The sequence below is a fragment of the Mesocricetus auratus genome, unplaced genomic scaffold (genome assembly GCF_017639785.1).
Source record: "Mesocricetus auratus isolate SY011 unplaced genomic scaffold, BCM_Maur_2.0 Super-Scaffold_100006, whole genome shotgun sequence".
Classification (NCBI taxonomy): domain Eukaryota; kingdom Metazoa; phylum Chordata; class Mammalia; order Rodentia; family Cricetidae; genus Mesocricetus; species Mesocricetus auratus.
This window is the reverse complement of record NW_024429190.1, coordinates 13560933-13586030: the sequence shown is the minus strand read 5'-3', so window position 1 is coordinate 13586030 and position 25098 is coordinate 13560933. Positions and strand designations below refer to the sequence as shown.

The 25098-nt window shown below is 45.3% G+C and overlaps 1 protein-coding gene across 1 annotated transcript in view; it reads right to left on the bottom strand.

Annotated features, from left to right (window-relative positions):
* Positions 1-2044: 2044 nt before the first annotated feature.
* The window catches only part of Maea (macrophage erythroblast attacher, E3 ubiquitin ligase), a 36836-nt gene continuing 13782 nt past the window's right edge, over positions 2045-25098 (bottom strand). Inside the window, exons 2-9 of the mRNA XM_040746888.1 lie at positions 16581-16763; positions 14118-14321; positions 13773-13895; positions 9333-9409; positions 6658-6766; positions 4792-4925; positions 3596-3791; positions 2045-3074 (exon numbers count right to left, since the gene is read on the bottom strand). Coding sequence (XP_040602822.1) covers positions 2979-3074; positions 3596-3791; positions 4792-4925; positions 6658-6766; positions 9333-9409; positions 13773-13895; positions 14118-14321; positions 16581-16763 — 1122 coding nt within the window. The 3' untranslated portion in view covers positions 2045-2978. The remainder of the gene's footprint in view (positions 3075-3595; positions 3792-4791; positions 4926-6657; positions 6767-9332; positions 9410-13772; positions 13896-14117; positions 14322-16580; positions 16764-25098) is intronic.

Sequence of the window (25098 nt, the reverse complement as noted above, 5' to 3'; positions counted from 1 at the left end):
TTCTGCCTACATACCAGAAGGGGGCACCAGATTGAATTGTAGATGGTTGTGAGCCATCATATGGTTGCTGGGAATTGAACTCAGGACCCCTGGAAGAGCAGTCAGTGCTCTTAACCTCTGAGCCATCTCTCCAGCCCCCCAGTTTTCTTATAGGAGGAAAATACAGTGTACTAACAAGAGTGGGAAAGAATTACTCACCCACAAAATAAGCTTAGTCCTTTTTGCTAGTACTGTTCTGTGTTCATCTGTTGCTGCTGCTCGTTCCTGGTGTCTGCCATAAATGGAAGTACAGTTGTCCCTGGTATCCACTAAAGCCCAAGTTTTGCTTATTAGTAAGGACCAACAAACGTAATTCAATGCGGGGCCTCAGACCACCCTGCATGGCCCTCACCTGCAGGCAACATTGACCATCTTGTTAAGGGTGTAGTGGAGATTTGAGAGCTGCTACCTCCACAGCAGTGGGAAAGCACTAATGCCTCATTAAGTCTCCAGCTTCCATGTGTGCACACCTATACACACACAACTGTCGTTTGAATGAGACTCATAGGCTCATATTTGAATGCTTGGTCTCCACTTTCAAGTGTTCAGGATCAGGTGTGGCCTTTTTGGAAGATGTGTGTCGCTAGGGGTTTAAGAGTCCACACCACCCGTAACTATCTCACGATGTGACCATTCCAGTACTGCTCCTGCACACGTGCCTGCTGCCCAGCCTTCCACCATGATGGTCACAGACACTAATGCTCTGGAGCTGTGAGCCCTCAAATTAAATGCTTTCTTCTATAGGCCGCACCATTCAGTGTCTTACGGCAATAAAATTAAGACAAAAACCTTGCAAATCAGTGTCTTTATTTTGTCTCATTATTTCCTACCAAATCAGAGGCTAACATAGGTAATGTCACCTGCATGAGCTTTCCCACATGTCGTTCTTCCCTCATGCAAGTCCCCTTAAGGCCGACAGCTCAGCTTCAGTTGTATGTCCTATCACCCAAGGCAGAACCCTGTAACTGTCGCTAAGCAGAGGACCAAGCCAACATATACCACACACAGAAAACCAAGGCACCAGCAGACCAGAAGGCATTCCATTTAAGTCCAGCTTGGTGAACCAATGGGTTTATTTGGATTACTTACAGAACATAAGAGACTTGAAGGCAGCTACAGGACCAAGCAGTCCTCAAGTAACTTAAAAGCAGCTATAATACCCCCACTCCCTTACCTGTTTACCCTGTATAATCTGGCACCTTCCCTCTTTCCCCAAGACAGTGTTAACATGCTTAATCACATGGAAGCTGTCTGCATGTGACTGCAGCTGCTCTAAGGATGGTAATGACCACACCAACACAAAGGACCGCTACACTGCAAGGAAGCACAGAAAAGTCCCGTCATTCTGCTACCACTTCTCATGGGTGCCATGGGTGGAAGTAGAAGGCCCCAGATAGGCTATGGCTCCAGAATGAGCACAGAGAATGGCACTAGGTCCAGAGGCCCCCCATATAGAGCATAAGGTAGCTCCAGAGAGCACTGAAAAGCAGTGGGAACCACAGACAAAGTCTACCCCTACCACGGTTTGAACTGAGGCACATGTGTTTGGTTCCACTGGCAGAACTGAGTGATGTGGCCAATGCAGCTGCCACGCAGGAAGAATCAGAACTGCAGAGTTAAACAGAGAAGGGCACACAACGTCCTGAGTGGTATGAGGAAGTGGACACTCAGGACACCTGCTTGCATCTTTACCCGAGCAGTGGTTCTCAAGATCCCCCAAAACAGAGACAACAGAAATTGCTATCAAGGTCCACTTTGGTCATCCAAAAACCTGCAATGCTCCAGCTCTGGCCAGCAGGAGCCAGCTGTTACCTTAGGCCTCTTGGTATTTATACCCTCATCCCTCAGAAGAGCCCCTTGGAGATTAGCAGTCTAAGTTGTGTATAATGGACCAGGATAGGTGTGCCAAGTCCTCCTCAATATAGTGATAGGACAAACCCAGGGACCATATAGGCAGAGTGAGCAGAAGAGACCTAAGGTCTTACAAACACCTCACACAAAAAGATGAGAAATAGAAAGCTATTTTATTAACACGCTTTACATTTACAGTTCATTAGCTAATCAACATCAACATGCAAAAATAAGCGCTAGATACAAACCTCTACAATATGGTTGAATGTGAATTACAATGGTTCATCTGTTCTGAAAACCCGTCAGTACTTATTTTAGCTCGACTATCAGTTTTCTGTAATGAAAAGCATTTACACTCTAGGACTACGGAACCACCTGGCAAGGCCTCTGCAGAAACTCGGTCCAGTGGCTTTCCCGTGAATACATTCTCAAAGCAGGAGATAAAGCGGTGCTGGAAGGTGAGATATTGAACCTGTGCACAGGCACAGCCTCAGACACCCTGGCCATGTGGGCAGAGCCTCCTCAAGTAGCAGCCCAGGCATGTGAGGTGCATGGTGCTTTGGCAGCAGCTAGACAATGAAGTCAGGAAAGGCCTTGGCACCATGTCACAAGTCACTGCAGCCAACCTGGTGTGGCCAACACTTTGCCCAGGCTGTGGCCAACAGGAGTCGGCAAAGGACCAGCCTGCTCCTCAAGCTCCCCTGAGTCCCATCACTAGTAAAAGGAAGGAAATGGAGAAACACAGGGAAATAACCGATGAACCAATTCCTACTTCTGAGATGCTCTGGATTTCCTTGGTGTTCGGGTCACACTGTAGAGAAGTCTCCTTTGAGAGGTGCAAGAATTTGCAGAGGCATCAGTCGACTTATGTTACAAAATCCTACCAATCAAACGCTGTTCTCAAGCACAGACTTATTAAATCTCACTTCTGCTTTCTCTAAGAGTATTTGCCGTTGCTCACTGATCTTTGGTCGCAAGAAACAAATGCCGAGGCAGGCTGGGGTCTGGGGTCAGGGGTCAAGGTAGGAGGGTATGGCTCCCACCCACCACAGCCTCTGGCCGGAGGCGTGCACATGGCAACGCAGGGCCTACATGATATATACTTTCTCAGCTTGGGAGAAGTGGAAGACTTCTTTGGTTCTTGGGCAAACAACTTTATCATCTTGACGGATAGAAAGCAGAGACTGAAAAACAAGACCAGAGTTAGGCATTAAAATGAGAAAATCCCGCACAAAGATCTGAATTAGAGTTCATTCCAAATAAGCTACCATAATGTCCTTAGACTAACAAATAAGCCACCAAAGAATCAACCATCTTAATCTTATTTTTAACTTTTAGATTTATGTGTAGGAGTATTTTGCCTGAATGTACACACACGTGTGCCTGATTGCTTGTGAAAGTCAGAAAAGGGTATCAGATCCCATGAAACTTGAGTTACTCATGGAACTGGAGTTATGGATAGGTGTGAGATACCATGCAGATGTTTGGAACCAAACCCAGGTCTTCTACAAGAGCAACAAATGTTCTTAACCACTGAGCCATCTCTTCAGCCTAAAGCCACCTAATCTTACAAAGTCACTTGAAGACACACCTGTCAAAGTTGTTCAAAGTGTTGCTACACCCACCCTGGTGTCCCCTTATGCTCCACACAGTTGCCCTGCCCAACCCAGCCTAGCCCAGAGCCCTGATCATCCGGGTCCCTCACATTGTAGCCATAGACATAGCCATTAGGCAGCATCATGGGTGGGTTGTTCTCATTCATCACGTCACCAGAGATCTTGCAGACCAGGCGGGAGTTGGCACAGTGAGCCATGGGCAGGGGCTGTGCCAGTTTGTTCAGAGAGCGGCTGCACACAGGGCAGTCAGGGCTCTTGGAGCTGCCATCCTCCTTGTAGCACTGTCTGTACACATGATTAAGAAAAGGTTGTACCAACGAGGCAAGCAACAAGGCAGGCATGTTGTGACCATTGCTATCTAGACACAGGGCACTCTCATGACCAAAGGGACACCGTGCAGAACACAATATGGCTATCATGGAAGGTAAAAAGAATGCTATAGCCATTCAGTAACAATGGTCACCAAGACCCGACTCAAGACAACCCACTAGCATGGCTACCCAGGGGTGCCGTGCACCCTTGCTGGCATTCTCACGCAAGTGTGAGGCAGGGATGTGCTGGAAACTGTCAGAAGGTGGCAGACAAGCACAGGCTTATTCTCCAGTGTCCACCAGAGATGGTGAGAAGGATGGGCCTTGAGCCTCGGCTTGGAGCACAGCACAACAGGTACCAGCTGTGATCCCAGATCAGCCACTACTTTATGGGATGGCCAGTCACACACAGAAAAGGGATGGCTACATGCTGCAAACAGGCCAGCATGTAAGGCACAGGTTCAGCCTGAGAGGTGGAGTTTAGTCACACAATAGATCCAGGTAATCCACATGAGTAGGCTGGGACAGACCCACAAGAGATGAGGTCAACCTGAGTTCTGACTACAGGAACCATATAATGGGTGGGAGTCAAACATATCTGGGAAGGTCAGCCACACAAAGGATGAGAATCTACCATGGTGGGAGCGGGGGATTCATCCCAAGAAGGATTAGGTCAGCCAAGAAAGAGGGAGTCATACAAGGGATGGGTCTGTCACCTGCAGGGCTCAGTATGCCAAATATAAACAAAGAAGGGATCAACCTTTCTTGTCAGGAGGCTGTCCTTGCCAGAGCCTTGACCATTATGAGTCAAGCTGGCTGGACAGCCAGGGCTTGGGTCTTAAGGACTCTTGGGAAGCCTGTATCAGGTACATAGCAACACCATGAAGAGTACACCGACCAAGTAAAGACCAAGTGTGGGTCCTAGGCTCTCTCAACCTTTACCCCCAGAGGACAAGGTGGAACAAGGAGGATACGGTGTCTTTATTGCTGAGAGTCCAGCCTGCAGGGTGAGGGTGAAGACAGAGCTGTTTCCTAGCTGGTGCAGTCGGTAGTTGTCATATCGGAACTGCTGGATCAACATTCGCCACCGGGCTGGGTCCAGAAGGTCCTGAAAGACAACGAGGAAGTGCTGGGATCCTCCCCTGGCAGTTACTGGCAGGCCCAGTCAGTACAGATGCCCCAACAGCCATTGCAAGACTGCTGCTGGATTAATGTTCCAGAACACTCCCTGGTGTATCCTGTGGTTTTACAACTATAAAATAGAATCACAGAGAATAAAAACTGAAAGGGAGGTCACTCCAGAGAAGAAATGCTAGACAGATGACAGCAGATGATCTCAGCCCCGAAGAACTGTGCCTGGTTAATGTGTGTCTTAGGCACAGATAAAGAACATGTACAAGAGCAAAGGAGGTAAAAACTAAGCATCATTAGGTCACAACACACTCCAGTTCCACCTTTCTATAAAACACCGTTCTCAGTATTACTTCTATAAAAGCAGTCTACGGAGGATAGTGCCTAGGATGGGAGGTTCTCATAGAAGGAATAGCATCAACCTTCAGGATCCTTCTCCTCAGGCCAGACCACTACTCCCTCTGAAGGAAGCTTCTCTGCCTTCCTCACTAGTGTCCTGGTTTTTCTCTCCTTAATTTACAAAAGCCATTCTTTCAGTTTTCCGTTTTAGCTTGCTGTACCCTAAACTGCCTGACTGTCCTAAGACAAAGGTTTCCAGTATTATCTTGGTCTTTCTCTTTCTGGTCACCAAATTTCTGTCACTGACAGAACTTGATAAGCTATCCCTGTTACCCTGCTGATCCTGATCCACTAGGAATCTTCTTCCTGTAGTCACTGGTGGGACATCAGGTATGCCCCATCCCTCCCTGTGCTATGAGGCCCTGCATCAGAGAGAGATGGTTCATCTTCTAACTCAGATGCCTCAGGCCCAAACCAAACCTTCTCCAATGCACTAAAGACAAGTTTATGACACCAGTTTAAAAATGAGTTTAAGACATTCCTGGCATGCTGGCCTGATGGCATTTCAATACACAACGCCCCATACCTCAAAGCTGAGCAGGTTTACTAGGACCCAGAGCAAATCCAGCATCTTCAAAAAGGTATTAACTGGGTCTACTCAGGCATGCTGGCACTGTGGGTGAGCCTGCAGGGCAGACTCAAAAGCATCTGACAGAGACTAGGTTCAAGGCTCAGGGAACAAAGTATACAACTCTATGAACAAAGCCTGTGCCTAATGCCTTCAGAGGTCCTGGCTTGGTGAGGCTGTACTCAACAGAGGTAAAAGCCACAGGATGCTCACTCAGCAGGGCACAGATACCCCAAAGTGAGGCTCAAGTTTGTACAAAGCTGTCTGAGCAATGGATTGTGACCACATCTTATTCAAAACCTCCCTCACCAATGGCCAAGAACAGAGGGCTGAAAGCAACAGCCTGCACCAAGGAAAAAGACGAGGGACAGCCAAGGAAGGGCAAGATCACCACCACGACCCTCTAGTGCTCTTTAGACCCAGAACTCTGGCCTTTCAGAAAAAGCAAGGAGGTCATAGAGAACAGAGCAGGAGACAGGCTGAGGACATGGCAGAAAGACTACAGGAAGAGAACACCAAGGAGGGGTGGCAGGGTGTGGAGACCCAGAGCCTGGCAAGTTGAAGCCTCCTGACCTTTACCACAAACTCTGCACCAGCTGGATGGGAATAAAGCAAGAAAAGCATAGCTGGGTAGGACAAGCTTTGAGGTTTGGAGAAGTGACAACAGATGGACCCTCAGGAGCTGGCCAGCACCCTCTAATCCATCCCAATGGACCCTAGACAGCAGGGTCATGAACATTACCTTGTATGGGGAGATGTGTGTATCTGGCGGGAAAGCCAACATGCCCATGACCTGGCGGACCTCATCCAGCTGGCTCCCTTCAGCCTGACTGAAGTGCTTTCTTGCATGTCTGCAAAACAACAGTTTAGCACATTTAAGTTTGTATTCCCAGCTTTTCAATAATTAATCTCTTAAACAATCAAGTCAGAGGTTAAAAGACGACTTGTAAGAGTTAGTTATTTCCTTCTATTATGTGGATCCCACAGGTTACACCCAGGCTTGGAGGCAAGTGCCTTTACCTGCTAACTCTCTAATGCCCAAATCTCCAATTTTTTTTTTTTTTTTTCTGAGACAGGGTTTCTCTGTATTGTTTTGGAGGCTGTTCTGGAACTCGCTCTGTAGACCAGACTGGCCTCGAATTCACAGAGATCCACCTGCCTCTGCCTCCTGAGTGCTGGATTAAAGGTGTGCACCACCAACACCTAGCTCAAATCTCCAATTTTAAGGATCTGGACTAACAGGTCCTTCAGAGTCTGGCGCAAAGTAATTCCATCCCAGAAGATGTCCTAGGTGGGGTCTGAGGGGTCAAGACACCAGGAAATGGGTTCAATTAATGCTAGAAATACTGCCTGAGCCCTCAAATGATTCCAATTGCCCTGAGTGCTTACCTTTCAGGCCCAGGGACTTCCAGTCCAGCATTTTCAATTCTAAGTTGTTTAGAGCAACTCAGGCCCACAGATGGACTTCAAGGCCTATCTAGCCCATCATGTCATGCAAACACACACTGTGGCCTTTCACATGAGCCTATTTTACCTGGAAGGGCTGGGCAGTCAGGAGGAATATGGGACTCTCCTCTGCTGCCACTAGCCCTGATGGCCTTAGGTTTCATATCTTTCCACAAGGCCTTATATGCTGTCATATCTTATACACCCCGAGTCCCTCTTGCAGAACCAATCCCTCTAACCTGTAGCCAGTGACACAGCAGAACCCACAGAACCAAATGATCATGTCAGCCCTGTGCTAAGTCAGAAAAACAAACAAACAAAAAGAGCTAGAAGGCCCTGGGAACCTGAGGCAGCGTTGAGTATGGTTAGATAGAAAATAAAGTTAGTAGACAATGTCACCAAGCAGCCCCCAGGGAGTAGCAAGATGGCCACAAAGCCAGAGGAGTAGAAGGTACATGCAGGGCTAGAATGCAACCACCTGGTCTACAGAGCTTCCTGCTCAACAGAAGCAGTGAGCTGAGACCAGTATCAGGCCTAGGACTCTGACATCCTAATCCTAGGGTAAAGGAACCAATCTGACTTTAACAATCACGGACAGTATAAGAAAAACAAAACAGTTTGTCTCTTCATCGTCTCCTGAGAGCTATAGGTTGAAAGCTTGGCTGTCAGCCTATGGCAGGATTTGAGGAATCACAAAGTTTAGAGGGTGGAGCCCACTGGGGTAAGTTAGTTCACTTCCTGGCTGGCCTGGAACTTGCTATGTAGACCTGGCTGTCCTCAAATTCACAGGGACCCACTTGCCTCTGTCTTCTAAGTACTAGGATCAGAGGCATATACCACCACTCTAGGCATGACCAGGTCTCTTAAAGAAATGAGAGAGTAGAAGTTAACTTAATGGTAGAGCACTTGCTTACCATGCTCAAGGCCTAGAAAGAAGGGGAATCAGTGACAGCAGCAGTAAGGTCCACAGCCAGCTTCATCATGCCCTTCCCTCGCCCTCCCACGCTCCTTGGGAATAGCAGCCCTGGGTTCACTAAAAGCTAAGCCTGGGCTGGGCCTGCAGGACTCTCTGCTCCCTATCCAGGGTTCTCTGGTGGGACATGTCACTGCAAGACACCTTCTGGAAGATATATTCCTTCAGTGCCCATGCTGAGAGATGCCACCAGCTCAGCACATGTCTAGGGAGCAGCACATCATGCTTTCACTGTCTACTGCATGGCAGGAGCCTTGGCAAAGCTGGAATTGGAGAACCCCAGCAACAGATAGAAGTTACTGCTCTAGCTTTGGCATACACTGACTAGATACCTGGTGGACACCAGGAAGCCTTCATGAAGCTGACTGAAAGCAAGTAGTTCCGGGGAAGGGGTGGAAACTGGCACACGGGACTCTCTGTGACACTCCAGTCAAAAAAGGATGAGTCTTATGCTTGATTGCTAGAGACCCACTAGAGACCTGCTAAGCAGAGGCCACATGATCAGTCAGCTATTGTTCCCTGTAACCTTAGGGCACAGGCAGACCTCAGAAACTTAGGTATGCCTGCAGAAAGCCCTAAGGTATTCTTCCTGACACGAGTGTGCTCTCAGACGGCCACAATGAAAACTTTGAACAGATCAAGAGTCAGCCCTTGGAGCATACTTGTTACTTAAAGCTGATGATTATTTCCCAAGTAGAAAAGATGGGACCTAGAGCCCTGATCACAGGTTTACATGGGTGAATGGGATGCCAGTTTAGCTCACTTGACAGCTATGAGGGTCTGAACTGTCACACAAAACTGTCTGTGAAGCAGAGGACCTCAGTCTCTGGCTTACAACACAGAAATGTAGTTAGTATGTAGGATTGAAGCCATCAGACTAGAGTGCCCCAACCTGTGCGTTTCTTTCTCCAGCACTCCAACCAAGAGGACAGGGAAAGAGGAACGGCAACTGAGTGTCCTGTCCTAATGTAAGAAACCTTGTGTTTAGCATATCCTACCTCACAGCATCCAGGCGTTTGTTCTGCCGGACAAGTTCAATGAACTCCTGAATCCTGAGGCTGAACTCCAGGCAGCTCTGAAGGCAAAGACAGAAAGGGTTAGAAGGTGCCACCTGTCAGCAGTGTCATGGCCTAGGCACCTGGACACCAGGATCCACAGGCCCCACAAATTTTATCAAAACTCAGGGCCTCTCCATGGGCACTAGGAAGCATTGCTATGGCCAGAGCCTCTATTCTGATGTGCAGCGGTCCTGTTATGGTGGGAACAATGGATTATGCAGAAGGCAGTCATGTGGCACCTGGATGGGACTGTCATTAGCTCCCTGAGAACTTGGGGTAAGGTTAAGTGACTTTATGAGGAGACTCTGCCAACTCTCTAGAGAGCAGAGGGCTTTCTAGGTTCCCTACAGTTGAGGTACTATTGTCTATGAATACCACACATAGCATTCTTCCTCTAAATGTGTTTCCTCTAGCTGGGCATGGTGGAGCACACCTTTAATCACAGCACTCAGGAGGCAGAGACAGGCAGATCATTGTGAACTCAAGACAGTCTGGTGTAAATATTGAGTAGTTCAGGACAGCCAGGGCTATGTAAAGAGGCCTTGTCTCAAAGAAAGAAAAAAAAAAGGAAAAGAAAAATGTTTCCTCCCTACCATCCCCAACTCAGCACATTTCTTGTCTGTACTGTAAGCTACACTGCCTGAGGTGGAAGCTGCTCTGGAAAAAACAGCCCATAAGTTGTTTATCAAAGACTGATACCTGGGGGGAAGGAGACAGTGCCCCAAGTGGATATGAAGTAGCAAGGTGACACCTCAAAGGTGCTGACAGGGAACACTCAGTCAACAACAAAAGATGAAAGGCTGAAAAGATGACAGGAGGGGGATGGGGGATGTTCTTTTGTATAAATGTTTCTCTTATTGGTTGATGAATAAAACTCTGATTGGTCAGTCGTCAGGCAGGAAGTATAGGCGGGGCTACCAGACAAGGAGAATGCTGGGGAGAGTAAGGCAGAGAGAGGCCGCCAGGGAGATGCCATGTAGCAGCCAAAGGAGTAACATGCTGCAGCACTACTGGTAAGCCACAGCCTTGTGCAATCCATAGTTTAATAGAAATGGGATAATAATTAAGAGAGAGCTAGCCAATAAGAAGTCTGAGCCATCGGCCAAATAGTTTTTAATATATGTCTGTGTGTTTATTTGGGGTTGAAGGGCAGTGGGACCAGGTGGAACTGAAACTCCGATTATAGAAGAGTTCCAGGCAGAATCAGGGATAGTACAAATGCCCTGGGACAGAAGGAACAAAATATCTGGAGCAATAAGCCCAAGGAAGCTAATGTTCCTATAAGACTCCATGCTAGAGGGGATCAAGAGATGACAGAATGGTTGGGTCCATGAATGGCAGCTCTCCAAGATTTGCAGTTCTAAGGGAGATCTGAGATAGCACTGTAGTGGCTCTTGGGGACAATACAGGGTATGCTGGTAGATGTTGTCTACATAGAAGCACAAAGCTGACTCTGAAACCAGCACTCCAATCCAATGCAGGCAGAAGCTCCTGTGACTGGAGGCTAGCCAGTAGGAAGAGTAACTGCTACCACCTCACACAGAAAGCACCTTTTTATGCAAGTACTAATCTAAAGAACCCCATGTATCAAGCAGTAGAGCACTTGTCCAGCATGTACACAGCCATCTGTAAAACAGACAACTAGGAGGCTAAGGCAGGGCCTCAGTAAATTTGGAGTTAGCCTTGGCTACACTGTAAGATAAGTCCCCCTAAAAGCTAATCAAAATCTTCAGCATAGCTTCAGGACACACAGAACACTTCCCGCCAAAAACAGGAATGAGGACATGTTACTGGTTCTAGAGAATCTATATTACAATAGCACACACTTCACATGGCAAGTAACTCATTCGCGAACATATAAGACTTAACTCAATTCCCCAGTGCTGCACCCTTTCCTACCTAGCCTAGTCTCCTCTGTGTACTCAATTCCCATGGCCCACTTCAATGTAACCCCAGCAGAGCACACATCAGAGCAGCTGCCTTGACCCTATTCCACCAACACAACATAACCACACCTACATAACTCTGTGTAGGGACAAGAAGATGACAGGGTGATGTGGGAAGTCCTTCCGTGTATATGTCAATAAAGCACTGTTGGCCAATAGGGAAGCAAAATGGGTGGGACTAGGAGTCTAGGAGGATTCTGGGAAATGTAGTGAAGAGACTGGTTGCCATGTGATCTCCTGGGAGGAACAGATGCGGCAGGAGTGCGTCCTCATAAAGGTAAGTCCTTATAAAATATATCTGAGTAATTATGGGTTAATAATCAAGTCAGAGCTAGCCGATAAGAAACCAACCAAATGATCAACAGCTTCATAATTAACACAGCCTCCTGTGTGTTCATTTGGGACTGGTGCAGCTCTGGAACCAGGCTGGCGGGAAGACTACATGTTACAACAGGGCATGCCCAGTTCCTCTGATCCCTACCCTGGGCCCTCTGCACACAGGCTGAGGGCCAAGCAGGCTGCAAACACAGTACATTCCAAGTCAGAGCAGGAGCTGTCCTGACTGAAGTGGTGTGTGGCAGGCTTGCTAGGATCAGGACAAGACAGGGTGCCCCAAGGCTCCCCAGGAGCAGCCTGGCCCCACTGATGAATGGAGAGGTATGCGTGGGTGCTCTACTCCCTTTAATTCAGAAAAGCAGGAACTGAAGGCGAATCTGTACATTAGAGCCCCATAAGTTACAGAGTAACATTGTTCCTTCCATAGTTGGTGGGCACCAGTGGGATGTTTAAAAAAGCAGGATGAAGCTACTATGCAGCTATTGAAGAAAAAGCAATATCCGCCCACCCCCCAAGACAGGGTTTCTCTGTGTAACAGCTATGGCTATCCTGTAGACAGCTTTGTACTCATTTTGTAGACCAGGCTGGCCTTGAACTCAAACTCACAGCGATTCACCTGCCTCTGCCTCCCAAGGACTTGGATCAAGGTGTGTGCTACCACTGCCCAGCAAAAAAGTTTTGTTTCACAAAAAATAACCCTTAAATCTGTCTTTATTATTTCGAAGCAATATTCTCTAACAGTTAACTTTCAAACACCTTATCAATACACAGAAGTGCCTGTTTGTTATGCAAATTAACCCCCAGACATAAATCTAAAACATGTATCTATCAAATCATATGGCAGTGTGACTGGCCACCCTGTTCACTCTGCAGCAGCTAGAGACTCTGAATTTACCATCTGTGTGCTGTCAAGTCTAGAGTCCTAAGCTAATTTACAGATCTTATCATCGTGGTGCCTTGTTAAATGGTATTCCCAATTTAGTGAAACTGGGTCTAAGATGATTCTCTTTGCATCCAAATCAGTGTGTCTGATCTGTGGGACCTTAGTGAAGTGTGGCTCCTCCACGATTTCTCTGATGTGTGCATTCGAATTATACAGGTAGCATAATATGATGTGATGGGCAGGCCCGTCCCTAGGCACTTTTAGAGAGTTTCTGGACAACAGCTAACATTCCCTTCTACCTCACTTCTTAGACACTAAGGCAATGCTCACCTGTTCAACATCCAATCAGCACTTCAATTTCTCAAGTTGTCTACTCACATTGTCCATCCCTGGCCCACATGGAGTACTCATAGTAAATTCAGCAAGCTTGTAGAAACCCTGCCCAGTGAGGTCAAAGCTTGGGTGATCACCTCATGGAAGAGGTAAAAGCCCAGTGTTTCTCTGGGAGGGAGTGAAGATGGAACCAAGTAGGCCAGACTGTTACATATCAATCCTGGCTTGCCTTTTGGGGTTCCACACCAAGACCCTCACTCGTGGCTCTACTCTTTTGTTCCATCTTCGCCCCCTGCTCACTTTGGCAACCCTCAGTGGCAGAGAGAGTCACTCTTGGTTGGTGACTACATGCACCCCAACAAACTCAAAAAGATGGATTAAAGCTGCATTCAGTTTAGAAAACAGAAAACACAGCTCCTCTGGGGAAGCAGGGGCCCTAGGATGGTAATTTTCAGTGAGCAGATTTAAGTTCTGTGGTCTGTGTTTTACTTCTAAAGAATGTCTTAAATGTACAAAGTATATGCTCAGCAGAACATCACATACTGGAGTTCTGCCGCCCCTATCTGGCTGCCTCAACTCTAGTGCAGTGGGTGTGAACATGCTGCATATGTGATGGGGCTCTATACTTCACTCGTGAACCAAACCTGCAGAAGAGGCTACTCCTCCAGGTTTTTACCTAAAGTGAAGCACCATCACCCAAACACCCCCAACACCATCCGAAACCCAACAACTCAATCTTATAAACCAAAACTAAACCAAAAGGCTACAAGCAGGTAAGGGCATGATGGTCCTGGGAAGGCAGCAAAGCTTCTATCAAACTTTGGCCTCTCCTCCAATAGAGACCCATCTCTACCAGAAACCCAACCAGGAAAGCCCACACACCTTCATCTTCCGGAGTCGGGACTTGTTATCATGGCACCATGCAAGGCAGGTGGCTGTCTCACGCCTCTCCAAGGACTCCTCCACTTCTTTGGCTGTCAGGAACATCTCGATATTCACAAGATCCTTAGAGGAAGGGGAAGCTTAGGTCACAACGTGCTTGTGGCCTACACTGGTTTTTACAAGGCCAACAAGTTCAAGTTCAGGTGCAAATTCAAGTTGGCCAAAAGCAAGTTAACTATACCTGTGATCTTTCAGTGGCTATTGGGGCACCATAGCAGGTGGGAACAGAAGGGAACATGAAGGTGCTCACATGGAAGCAGGGGACCAAGAGTTCACAGAGCCCACCTCAATGCCACTCTGGCGAGCCAGCTTCACAGCTGTGTTGTAGTAGCCACAGCGCAGCAGATGCTCCACCATCATGCGATCCATGCGCTTCCGTTTCCACATGCTGGCTGCTGCTGGCTGGTCACTGCTGTGTTCTTTGAGGTGCTCGATCCGACGCTTGCAGAGTTTGGCACTCTCATCCTCAGCCTGGATGGATTCTACTGCCTAAGTCACAACAAACACACTTGAGATGATCTGTCCCATGACCTACCACCAGCCATGAAAACAGATTATGTACTACCTCTTCTGCATGCTCTCAAGAGGACAAGGAAGGTAAAAGCTAAGGATGGTGTTGTACTATATGATAAAGATAAAAGAAGCCAGGTTCTACATTTGCTTGGGGTGAGTTTGTTATGAGACAGCAATTACTGTGGGGCATGACAGACAACCCACCACTTCATGTACTTGATGAGCACATTTGAGACCCTATTTCCCTCAAAAAGGCCTAAAATGCATGCGTACCTTTTTGGTTTAAGTTACACTGTCAGATGCTTCAAATTTGAAATTTGTGGTAATTTCATTGTCTTATTATTTACTGAAGTGACTCTAATTATTTTATTTTGAGACAGGGTCCAATTATGTAGCTGGCTTGGAGCTTGCTATGTAAACCAGGCTGTCCTCAAACTCACAAAATCCTTCTGGCTCTGCCTCTTGAATGTGGGGATTAACAGCATGTGTTACCATGTTTGGTCTGACTTTTAAATATTTTTATATTTTTTTGTTAGGCCCCCTGCCCCCTTTTGGTTTCTTTGAGACAGGGTTTCTCTGTGTAGCCCTGGCTGTCCTGGAACTAGCTCTATTAGCTCTATAGACTAGGCTAACCTTGAATTCAGAGATCTACCTGCCTCTGCCTCCTACATGCTGGGATTAAAGGCGTGTGCCGCCACCACCGCCACCACCACCACCCAGCTAAACACACACACAATATAATATACATATATATGTATGCTAAGCCAATTTTATTCAAAATTAAATTCTAGGTAACTCAACCTGTATGGCCCAACATGGATGCTACCGCCCTGTGTACCACTGAATTGTCTGTCAGTGACAGAGGAACCACATCTATATCATTTTGAGTACATTCTCATAGTTATGGAGCTAACAGCTAGATGGAGACACCACAAACAAGGCTCCTGCTGACTTTCTGTCCCTGCTTCCAGGTTGGCTGCTGGGCTACAGTTCTGTCACGAATGGGCTTTTGTTTGGCTACTGTTGGGGTTGATCTCAGTCTGAGCTCTTCAGTCTCACCATGTAACACACTATGTAAATTTATCTTCACCTGTATTGTGTAGGTCTATGAAGCAATGATTTCAGTAGCCATTGTCATTATCCCTGTCCTTTCTCTATCCTGTCCTTTCTCTGGGCTCTGGCCAACCATGTCAGAAGACCATGCTCTCTCATGTACTTGTCTTTCTGTCTGCATTGTATTCTAGACTATTTCTTTAGAACCACGTCCCCGTCGTGGTACTCTAACACTTAATACCGCCACCTGCCTGGTTATTATTTGTTTGTGACATATTCTCGCTATGTAGCCCTAGCCAGCCTGGAGCTTGCTATGCAGACCAGACTGGCCTTGAATTCAGAGACTACATACCTCTTCTTCCCAAGTGCAGGGAGTAAAGATGTGTGCCACCAGGGGCTGGAGAGATGGCTCAGAGGTGAAGAGCATCGATGGCTCCTCCCAGGGGTCCTGGGTTCAATTGCCAGCAACCACATGGTGGCTCACAACCATCTACAATTCAATCTGGTGCCCTCTTCTGGCATGTAGGCAGAACACTATATATGTAATAAATAAATCTTTAAAAAAAAGTGTGCCTATAATTTCTGTTCCCTCCAAGTTTTCTTTTCCTTCCTTGCTTTTTTTTTTTTTTTTGGTCTTTCGAACCAGGGTTTCTGTATGTTAACAGCCATAGCTGTCCTGGAACTCGCTCTGTACACCAGATTGGCCTTGAACTCACAGGGAACCATCTGCCTCTACCTTAAGTGTTGGGGAAAAAAAGATGTGCACCACCATCATCCGACTCTTGCAGGTTTAAGTTGTTTTTCTGACCCACTTTCCTGGGCCCCACAGTCATCTTTCCCATGACCTCTCATGCTCAAGACAATGCTCCTAGGCAGTTGTAGTCCCTGACCTTTTCTTCTATCTGACCCCTATCTATGACTGGGACTAAGTTCTATAACCCAAAAGGAAGATGTTTTGAAGGACTATTCAAGTCTTTAAGGGTCATCCTCAGTGGCTAGGTCATTCTGACAGTCCGAGGAAGCTCTGGAGTGAAACATCGATCTCTGCAAACCCTAGCTTCCTCATTGGTGAGGCTCAGGATACTTTCAGTTCTCTTTCTAGTAGCACGAGGCCTGGACATCCTGCCCACAGTCTGCCTCTGTCTTCATCTCCCAGCCAGTGCCCAATCCCAGAGGACAAACCTTCCTCTTAAGGACACTCAGCTTCTCCACCACACCATCCAGTAGGCTGACCACAGAGTCCACAGCTGGGCAGCTACTCAAGGTCTTCTCAAGCTCAGCTACCACCATGGTGACGTGGCTGGTCTCCCGATCAATGTTTTTCTGGGCAGCTCGGAAGCGTTTATTTAGTGTCTCGTAGGGCACCTAGACAAGAAAAGGCAGAAAGAAGCTCAGCCCCAACCTTCAGTGCACGGATACATCCCAGGCACAGCACATGGTGCTCCTTCACATCAGCACAGGCAGCCTAAGACCCTCAGCTCTCAAAATACATCTCACAGCACCCTGGACCAGGACTCACAAAGCATGATGACTGACATGGTCCACAGCCTGGAAGGGAGACTGACACTAAGACATATGCTACCCTAGTCTTTGAATAATGCTGAGTCACACTCTTCACAAAAAAGAAAAAAAATCAAGCATGTACAGACAAAATAACAAGTTTTTTTTTATCTAGAAAAACAAACAGTAAAAAAATGAGAGAAAGGGCTTCTCATTCAGCCAATGGGGAGCTGGAGGTGAAGACAACACTGGGCAGGGCAGTCAGGATGGGCCCAAAAAGCATCATACCATTCAGATTAATATCTCATGTGGAATTACAAATGCACATTAACATTTCTCCTCTGTGAAAAGTTTATCTTAACTGTAAAACAAACAAAAAAACCAACCATTTCCTACAGAAAAATTACAAAGTAAAGGATATGTAAAGAACTGTCAAGTCAATGTGACTCTCTGCCCTTCCAGTGAACCACCATCATACTTGTCTCTCATTTCCTGGACCATGACTATGGACATAACACATTAAGCTGTGCCTGAGTTTACAGAGTTTCAAGACAGCCAGGACTACATAGAGAAACCTTGTCTCAAAAAAGAAAAAGTAAAAAAAAAAAATGTTTTTCGTATGTGAGTTTTCTGTGACAGCAAAGTTAATGCTGTCATTACTTGAAAGTAGGTGAGCCGAGGTAGTAGCTTAGCCTGCCACAGTATGGGTGGCCAAGACAACCTGCATTACCTTCATCAGCCAACACTGTTTGCCTTCATGAATATGTTCTCCTGGGGATTCAGCACTTCTCACCAAAGGGAAAAAATTCTGTGTGTGTGCGAGCCTGTATGCAAGAGACTCTTCCATTCCTGTCTATCCAATAGATAAGGATGTATCCAAAATAGCTTTTGTCTCATGCCTTCCTACTGCGGACTCTTAGGAATGACCTAATGGGAAAGTAGACAGACATAAGGCCCAGTGTGAGATTCTGGTAGCCACTGAGTACCTGAGCCACGATGGTACCTGGCACCTTTGCCAAGTCCAGCTCTCAAAATACATCTCACAGCACCCTGGACCAGGACTCACAAAGCATGATGACTGACATGGTCCACAGCCTGGAAGGGAGACTGACACTAAGACATATGCTACCCTAGTCTTTGAATAATGCTGAGTCACACTCTTCACAAAAAAGAAAAAAAATCAAGCATGTACAGACAAAATAACAAGTTTTTTTTTATCTAGAAAAACAAACAGTAAAAAAATGAGAGAAAGGGCTTCTCATTCAGCCAATGGGGAGCTGGAGGTGAAGACAACACTGGGCAGGGCAGTCAGGATGGGCCCAAAAAGCATCATACCATTCAGATTAATATCTCATGTGGAATTACAAATGCACATTAACATTTCTCCTCTGTGAAAAGTTTATCTTAACTGTAAAACAAACAAAAAAACCAACCATTTCCTACAGAAAAATTACAAAGTAAAGGATATGTAAAGAACTGTCAAGTCAATGTGACTCTCTGCCCTTCCAGTGAACCACCATCATACTTGTCTCTCATTTCCTGGACCATGACTATGGACATAACACATTAAGCTGTGCCTGGTTTACAGAGTTTCAAGACAGCCAGGACTACATAGAGAAACCTTGTCTCAAAAAAGAAAAAGTAAAAAAAAAAAATGTTTTTCGTATGTGAGTTTTCTGTGACAGCAAAGTTAATGCTGTCATTACTTGAAAGTAGGTGAGCCGAGGTAGTAGCTTAGCCTGCCACAGTATGGGTGGCCAAGACAACCTGCATTACCTTCATCAGCCAACACTGTTTGCCTTCATGAATATGTTCTCCTGGGGATTCAGCACTTCTCACCAAAGGGAAAAAATTCTGTGTGTGTGCGAGCCTGTATGCAAGAGACTCTTCCATTCCTGTCTATCCAATAGATAAGGATGTATCCAAAATAGCTTTTGTCTCATGCCTTCCTACTGCGGACTCTTAGGAATGACCTAATGGGAAAGTAGACAGACATAAGGCCCAGTGTGAGATTCTGGTAGCCACTGAGTACCTGAGCCACGATGGTACCTGGCACCTTTGCCAAGTCCAACTCTCCTACGTGCTACCCAGTGTGAGGTTTATCCTGCAAAGAGGTTGAATTCTGGCAGGCAAATGAAACATATATACAATACATATTCAATCACAATACAATCTAGCCCACCAAACAATGGAGCATACTGTTAAAGGCTTCATGTAGATAGATGGCTTCCTCAGGCCCAACACAGTCCAACCTGTGGCCAGGAGTACTCTCTCTGGGTGTTGCTGGATGCCTGAAGAATGTCTGTCTTGCTATCAAGTCTATTTGGTGCAATAACAAACAAAACAAATACTACCAATAGGCTGCTGACACAGGCTCCTGTCCTTTATGACCAAAGGAAAAGGGTTTAGTTTTGCCTAACATTATGTCAACATACAAAATGTTTAAGGTCAAAACAAATAAAAAGAGCATTTGCTAAAACTCCTCTGACAGGAGTAATGCTATAAGAAGAATGAGCTGTCGCCACAATGGATTGACTCACACCCGCATGTGCTGCCTGCCAAGCTCTGGGATTTAGTCCTAAGTACAGGAAAAAATACTAGGTTCCCAGCTGTGGTCATGGGTACTCCCACAAGCAACATCTAGCAAATTCTACCATGTGTGGCTTAGTTGTAAAGAGCACTTGCTACTCTTGTAGAGGACCTGGGTTCAGTTCCCAGCACCCATGTGAAGTGGGTCACAACTGCAGGTGACTCCAATTTCAGGGCCATGATACTCTCTTAGGGCATCCTCAGGTACCTACATGCACATGGTACACATGCACATACTCAGGGACATACATATAAATTGATATAAACAACTCTTTAAGAAAGAAAACAAAAACATCAGACTACAGACTACAATGCAGGAGCACTGAGCAAGCAAAGGCAATCCCACTAGCCCCCTCGTTCCTAACACAGTGCAGGAGTCTACCCTTTCTCCCTTTTGATGGCCATCCTTTAGGAGATTTCCATCCTGACCTGGACCCATACTTTCCTTCAATACAGTAATACCAAGTTACTAAAAATTAAAATGAAAAAACAAAAAAAATCAAAGCCACACAATAAACAAAAGCCCCCAAATTTTATCAGTTACACATTAAAATTATATTTCAATAAATATACCCCCCCCAAGATTATAACTCTGTACACAAGGTCCATCTAGGTGGCACTGGGTGATGTGAATAGACTCTCAACAGAACAAGAACCCTGCTGCTGAGTCTTCCACCCCATGAAGACCCTGAGTGAAACCTAACACATAACACCTACAGGTTTCAGGGTTGTTACCTGTCAACAGATCAGCTGAACTAAAACATCCACGTAACCCCACACTTATTGATGTGATCTACCAACAGAGGCAATGACAGCAAAACCCCATCAGTTCAGGATGTCCATTCTAACTTTATCTAGAGAGAAGATAGTCATCTACTCTAAGTTCATGGCTCCATTTAGTGTCTTTAGAGAAAACAAAATCCAAGATCCAATAATTCTAAAGTGAGGTGTGAACAAAACCACCATGTCCATGTAGAATCTATGGGAAGGTTGTACAGCATTGTACATGGTTCACACAACCCACAACACAGATGTCACTGGGCTAATGTGATGGTATATACCTGAAAGGTACTGTGACAGCTCTTAACACTGTCAGCTGAGTGTCGTCCTGGGGTTCTGCAATGAACATCTACCTCTTTAGCCAGCCACCACTGCTGAGTCTAATCTCAGAGTAGCCCAGTGTCAACTTCCTTTGGTCAGACTTAAGACACATGCTTGCCAGGCACACCTCTTTACTCCCTTCTTTAGCTTACCTTTCCCCTCCCCAGGCTCCACCATGATGGACTGGAGTGTTCCTCCTAGCTCCCGGGCCGGGAGCCTGAATCTCATCTAAGACTAGAGGATGGGTAAAAAGCTGTCTATTCTTAGGGACTCTTAGAACATGTATAGTTAGCAAATCAGCAAAACAACTTCTTCCTTGTACCACACCTTTTCCAGATCTGGGAAGCAGCCCTCTTCTCTTTGCCCCTTTCTAGGAGCAAATGCTTCCCCACTGGCTGTTCCAGGCGATTCTAAACTGTAAGTTCCAACAGCTCCTTCCAAAGGTCTCTGCAGAACGAAGAAGCAGGATTCGGACCCCAACTAAATCACCACTCACAGACGAGGGCAGGATAAGGACATTTCCAGATATTCAAGGCTGAAAAGTTCAGCAAGCACAACCCTTCTCTGGGAGGAAAACTGAAGACAGTACTCAATGAGGCTAAACAGGAAGTCTATGAAGGAAGACAACAGACACAAGACACTGTACTAAAAAAGAAACCAAGAAAAGATGCAATTCCCCTAAACAAAGATGTTAACCAACATGCCTATATATGTAATAGACTTTAAGGAAAAACTGGAGAAATGAAGACAAAATCCTAAATATATACTCTTAACAAATGACAAATGAGACAACATCAAAGATGTTTCCAAAGTAGCAAAAAAACAATCAGCTAAAAAAAAAAAAAAACAAGATGGCATGTAAGCCATGTGACCAACACTTGCATTCCTGGTACTTGGAGGTAGGAGGAGGATTACAAATACAAAGCCAGTCTAGATGACATGCAGCAAATTCCATGGACACCTAGGATATATAGATGTCACCTCAAAAACAGCAAAAATATCTCCCAAACTCAGCAAAAATATAATATGCAAAGTCTCTGAAATGATACACAAGAATATAAAGGACTGCCTGCGTGTGTGTGTGTAGAGATGGCTCATTCCTAGTACCTAAATCAGGCAGCTCAAAACAGTTTGCACTTCAGCTCCAGATCTAAAGCCCTCTTCTGGCCTCCAAGCTCCCTCTGCCCTCCCCCCAAAGTGGGGGAGGGTAAAAAGAAATCTTTATTTTCTTTCTTTCCAATTTTAGAGATAGGGTTTATCTGTGTAGCCCTGGGTGTCCTGGAACTCATTTTGTAGACAAGGGTAGCCTTGAACCCACAGAGATCTGCCTTTGAGTTCAAGACCAGCCTAGTCTACAGAGTGAGTTCCAGGATAGGCTCCAAAGCTACACAGAGAAACCTGCCTCAAAACAAAACAAAACAACAACAAAAGATAATGAAAAAATACAGGTTAGTAGTTAGTTATCTATAATAAACTTATATTAGGTATATTTTCAAGGTTAAACAGATATATTTTAGATAGGTGATCTTCAAACACCAAATAGCTACAGAATATAGCACTTAAGATGTTTAATAACCTAAGGCTTTTCATGACTGTGAGATATGGCTGTTCCTGAAAGCACCAATCTACGTCATAATAGGATGATGGACATCAAGGAACCTCCTTACGGAGTTCATTTTCACTGTGGCAAAGTTAGCCATTTGGGCAAGAAACTGCCCTTGCCTTGACTGTGGACAGTATACTGTACAAACTGGACAAGCAGGACACAAAGGAAAAGACTGCTGAACTTTGCCAAGATAGGTGGGACAGTTCTTCAAAATCCCTGCTTCACAGAAAAGCTGTCAGATATTCTAGGCCTATAGGCTGAAGATGGATGCCCTAATGGTACAGAGGAACCTTGGTGACTGTCCAGGCAGCCAGGCGCTTCTGTAATTTCTACAATTTTGGAAGTTGCTTGCTCTGCACTTTCTGTTTATTCAGGTATTTTTTCCCCCCAGATTTTTAAGACAGGGTTTCTCTGTGTTGCTTTGGAGGCTGTCCTGGAACTCACTCTGTAGACCAGGCTGGCTTTGATCCACCTGCCTCTGCCTCCCAAGTGCTGGGATTAAAGGCGTGCTCATCACCACCCAGCTTATTCAGGTAACATTATATCCTTTTCAGGTCTTTGATGGAGTTGAAGACAAAATAGTTAGAGTTTTCCTTGTTACCAAAGTCAGAAAAGAAGCTTACATGAGAGATGTAAAGTTTAAAAGGTTGAGAAACATAAAAACTTAAATTGTTTATCTAAGAAAATGTTTTGAAGACTAAAAATATAATTTTAGGTTGGTAATACAAGTTAGAATAGAAAGTTAATTAGATACACAACTTTGAACTCACCAAGATAGGATAATGGAATATTTTCTCTGAATTTGCCAAATGCAAATGGACTAGATATTATAAATGTAATTATTACTTGATAATTGTTCTTTTTTTTTCGAGACAGGGTTTCTCTGTATTGTTTTGGAGGCTGTTGGTCCAGCCTGACTTTGAACTCACAGAGATCCGCCTACCTCTGCCTCCAGAGTGCTGGGATTAAAGGTGTGCGCCACCACGGCCCGGCTTTGATAATTGTTCTTAATGTATATAGTCTTACTATGTTAAAGCTAAAACCTTTCTTTTTATTTAGACAAAAAGGGAGAAATGCTGCAGAATATTTGTTTAACTATGTAAAGATGTGTTGCATTTGTTTAATTATATAAAGATATGTTGCTGTTTTACCTTGCCTGCCTAAGGCAGCTGATTGGTTTAATAAAAAGCTGAATGGCCATTAGTGAGGGAGGAGGTACAGGAGGAAATTCCAGGCAGGGAGAGTGAGTAGGAGAAAGAATTTTGGCTCAGAGGAGAAGAAAGAAAAAGGAGATGACAGGGACATGCCAGGAGCCAGCCAGCCAGCTAGACACAGAGGAAGCAGGAAAATAGGACATACAGAATGAAAGGTAAAAACCCCAAGGCAAAATGTGGATGAACCGAAGCAAGTTATATTAAGTTAAAAGAGCTAGCAGGACAAGCCTAAGCTAAGGCCAAGCATTCATAATTAATAATAAGTCCCTATGTCTTTATTTGGGAGCTTGGTGGTGGCCAAAGAAAATGCCAACTATACACCACATACAGTAGCAGGCCCACTTCTGAGTATGCATCTAAAAGAGCAGAAGCTCTACAAGATGTTTGCATACCACATTTACTGCAATATCCCCAACAGCAGCCATGTGGGTGTTCACTGACAAATGAACAAAATGCAGCATATACATATAGTTAATTTAGCCTTACAATGGAAAATTCTGTCACATACCAAAGTATCAATGAAACCTAAGGGCATCATGTTAAGATGAGCTGACTATAAAATGACAACAACAAAAAACTGTCACTGAACAAGACTCCTAATAGGATGAAAGTCTACTGAATAAGACTCTTAAAAAGAGCAAACTCTCAGATAGTAAAAGCAAAAGTAGGATGCATGATGACTCTCTAATGGTAGAATTTTAGTTCTACAAGACTGAATGTTCCAGAGACCTGATGCACCACGAGGGTACACACAAGTTAATAGCACACATTGTCCACTCAACATTTTTATGCTGTGCTTTTACTACAAAAAAAAAAAAAATCAAATCCGAGGCTGGAATGTGTCTCAGTTGGTACAGACAGTGCTTGCCCAGTATATATGAAGCCCTGATTTGATCCCCACCGTTGGATAAACAGACTGCACAATGGTAGTGGACACCTGCAATCCTAGCATTCAGGAGGTGGAAGCAGGAGGATCAGAAGTTCAAGATCATATCCCTTTTCACTACATAGTGAGTCTGAGGCAAAAGAAACTAACAATTTTGATACAATACAAGCAATAGTACATGATGTCAAGACTTAATAGCTGAACATGATGACATATGTCTGTGATCTCAACACTCAGGAATCCAAGGCCGATAGTGAGTTTGAGCTTGGGATGCATAAGAAGATCCCATCTCAATACCATCACCTCAAACCAAACCACAACAAAAATAAGTAATTATAGACACTTTGTGATATCCTTAGCAAGATGCTGGTCTGAAATTAGATACGGATCAAATGAGGGTGGAGAAAACATAAACAGAGCCCCACACCACCCATATATGTCCAGCCACAAGGCCAAGGGAAATGGTAGTCTTTGTAACATTAGCAGGACTGGAAACTCACATGAAAGTAGTAAAAACCAAGCCATGCCTAATATGTCAACCAAGACCACCCTGAAACAAATGCTGACACTCCCTATAAATCACTGAGGAAGAAACAAGACATTGTCATGACCTTTAGGAGGACATGAGCTTTGTAAATGACACAAAACACACCAACTATGAAAGAAAACGCATCATTAATGCTCTTTACCAAACCCAAATGTCTGCTCTGCAGACAACCTAAGGAAAGAGAACAGAAGCCAGAATGGAAGGAAGTCACTGGAAATATACACATCTAACACGACTTCTTCCAGGGAAAATGTGGA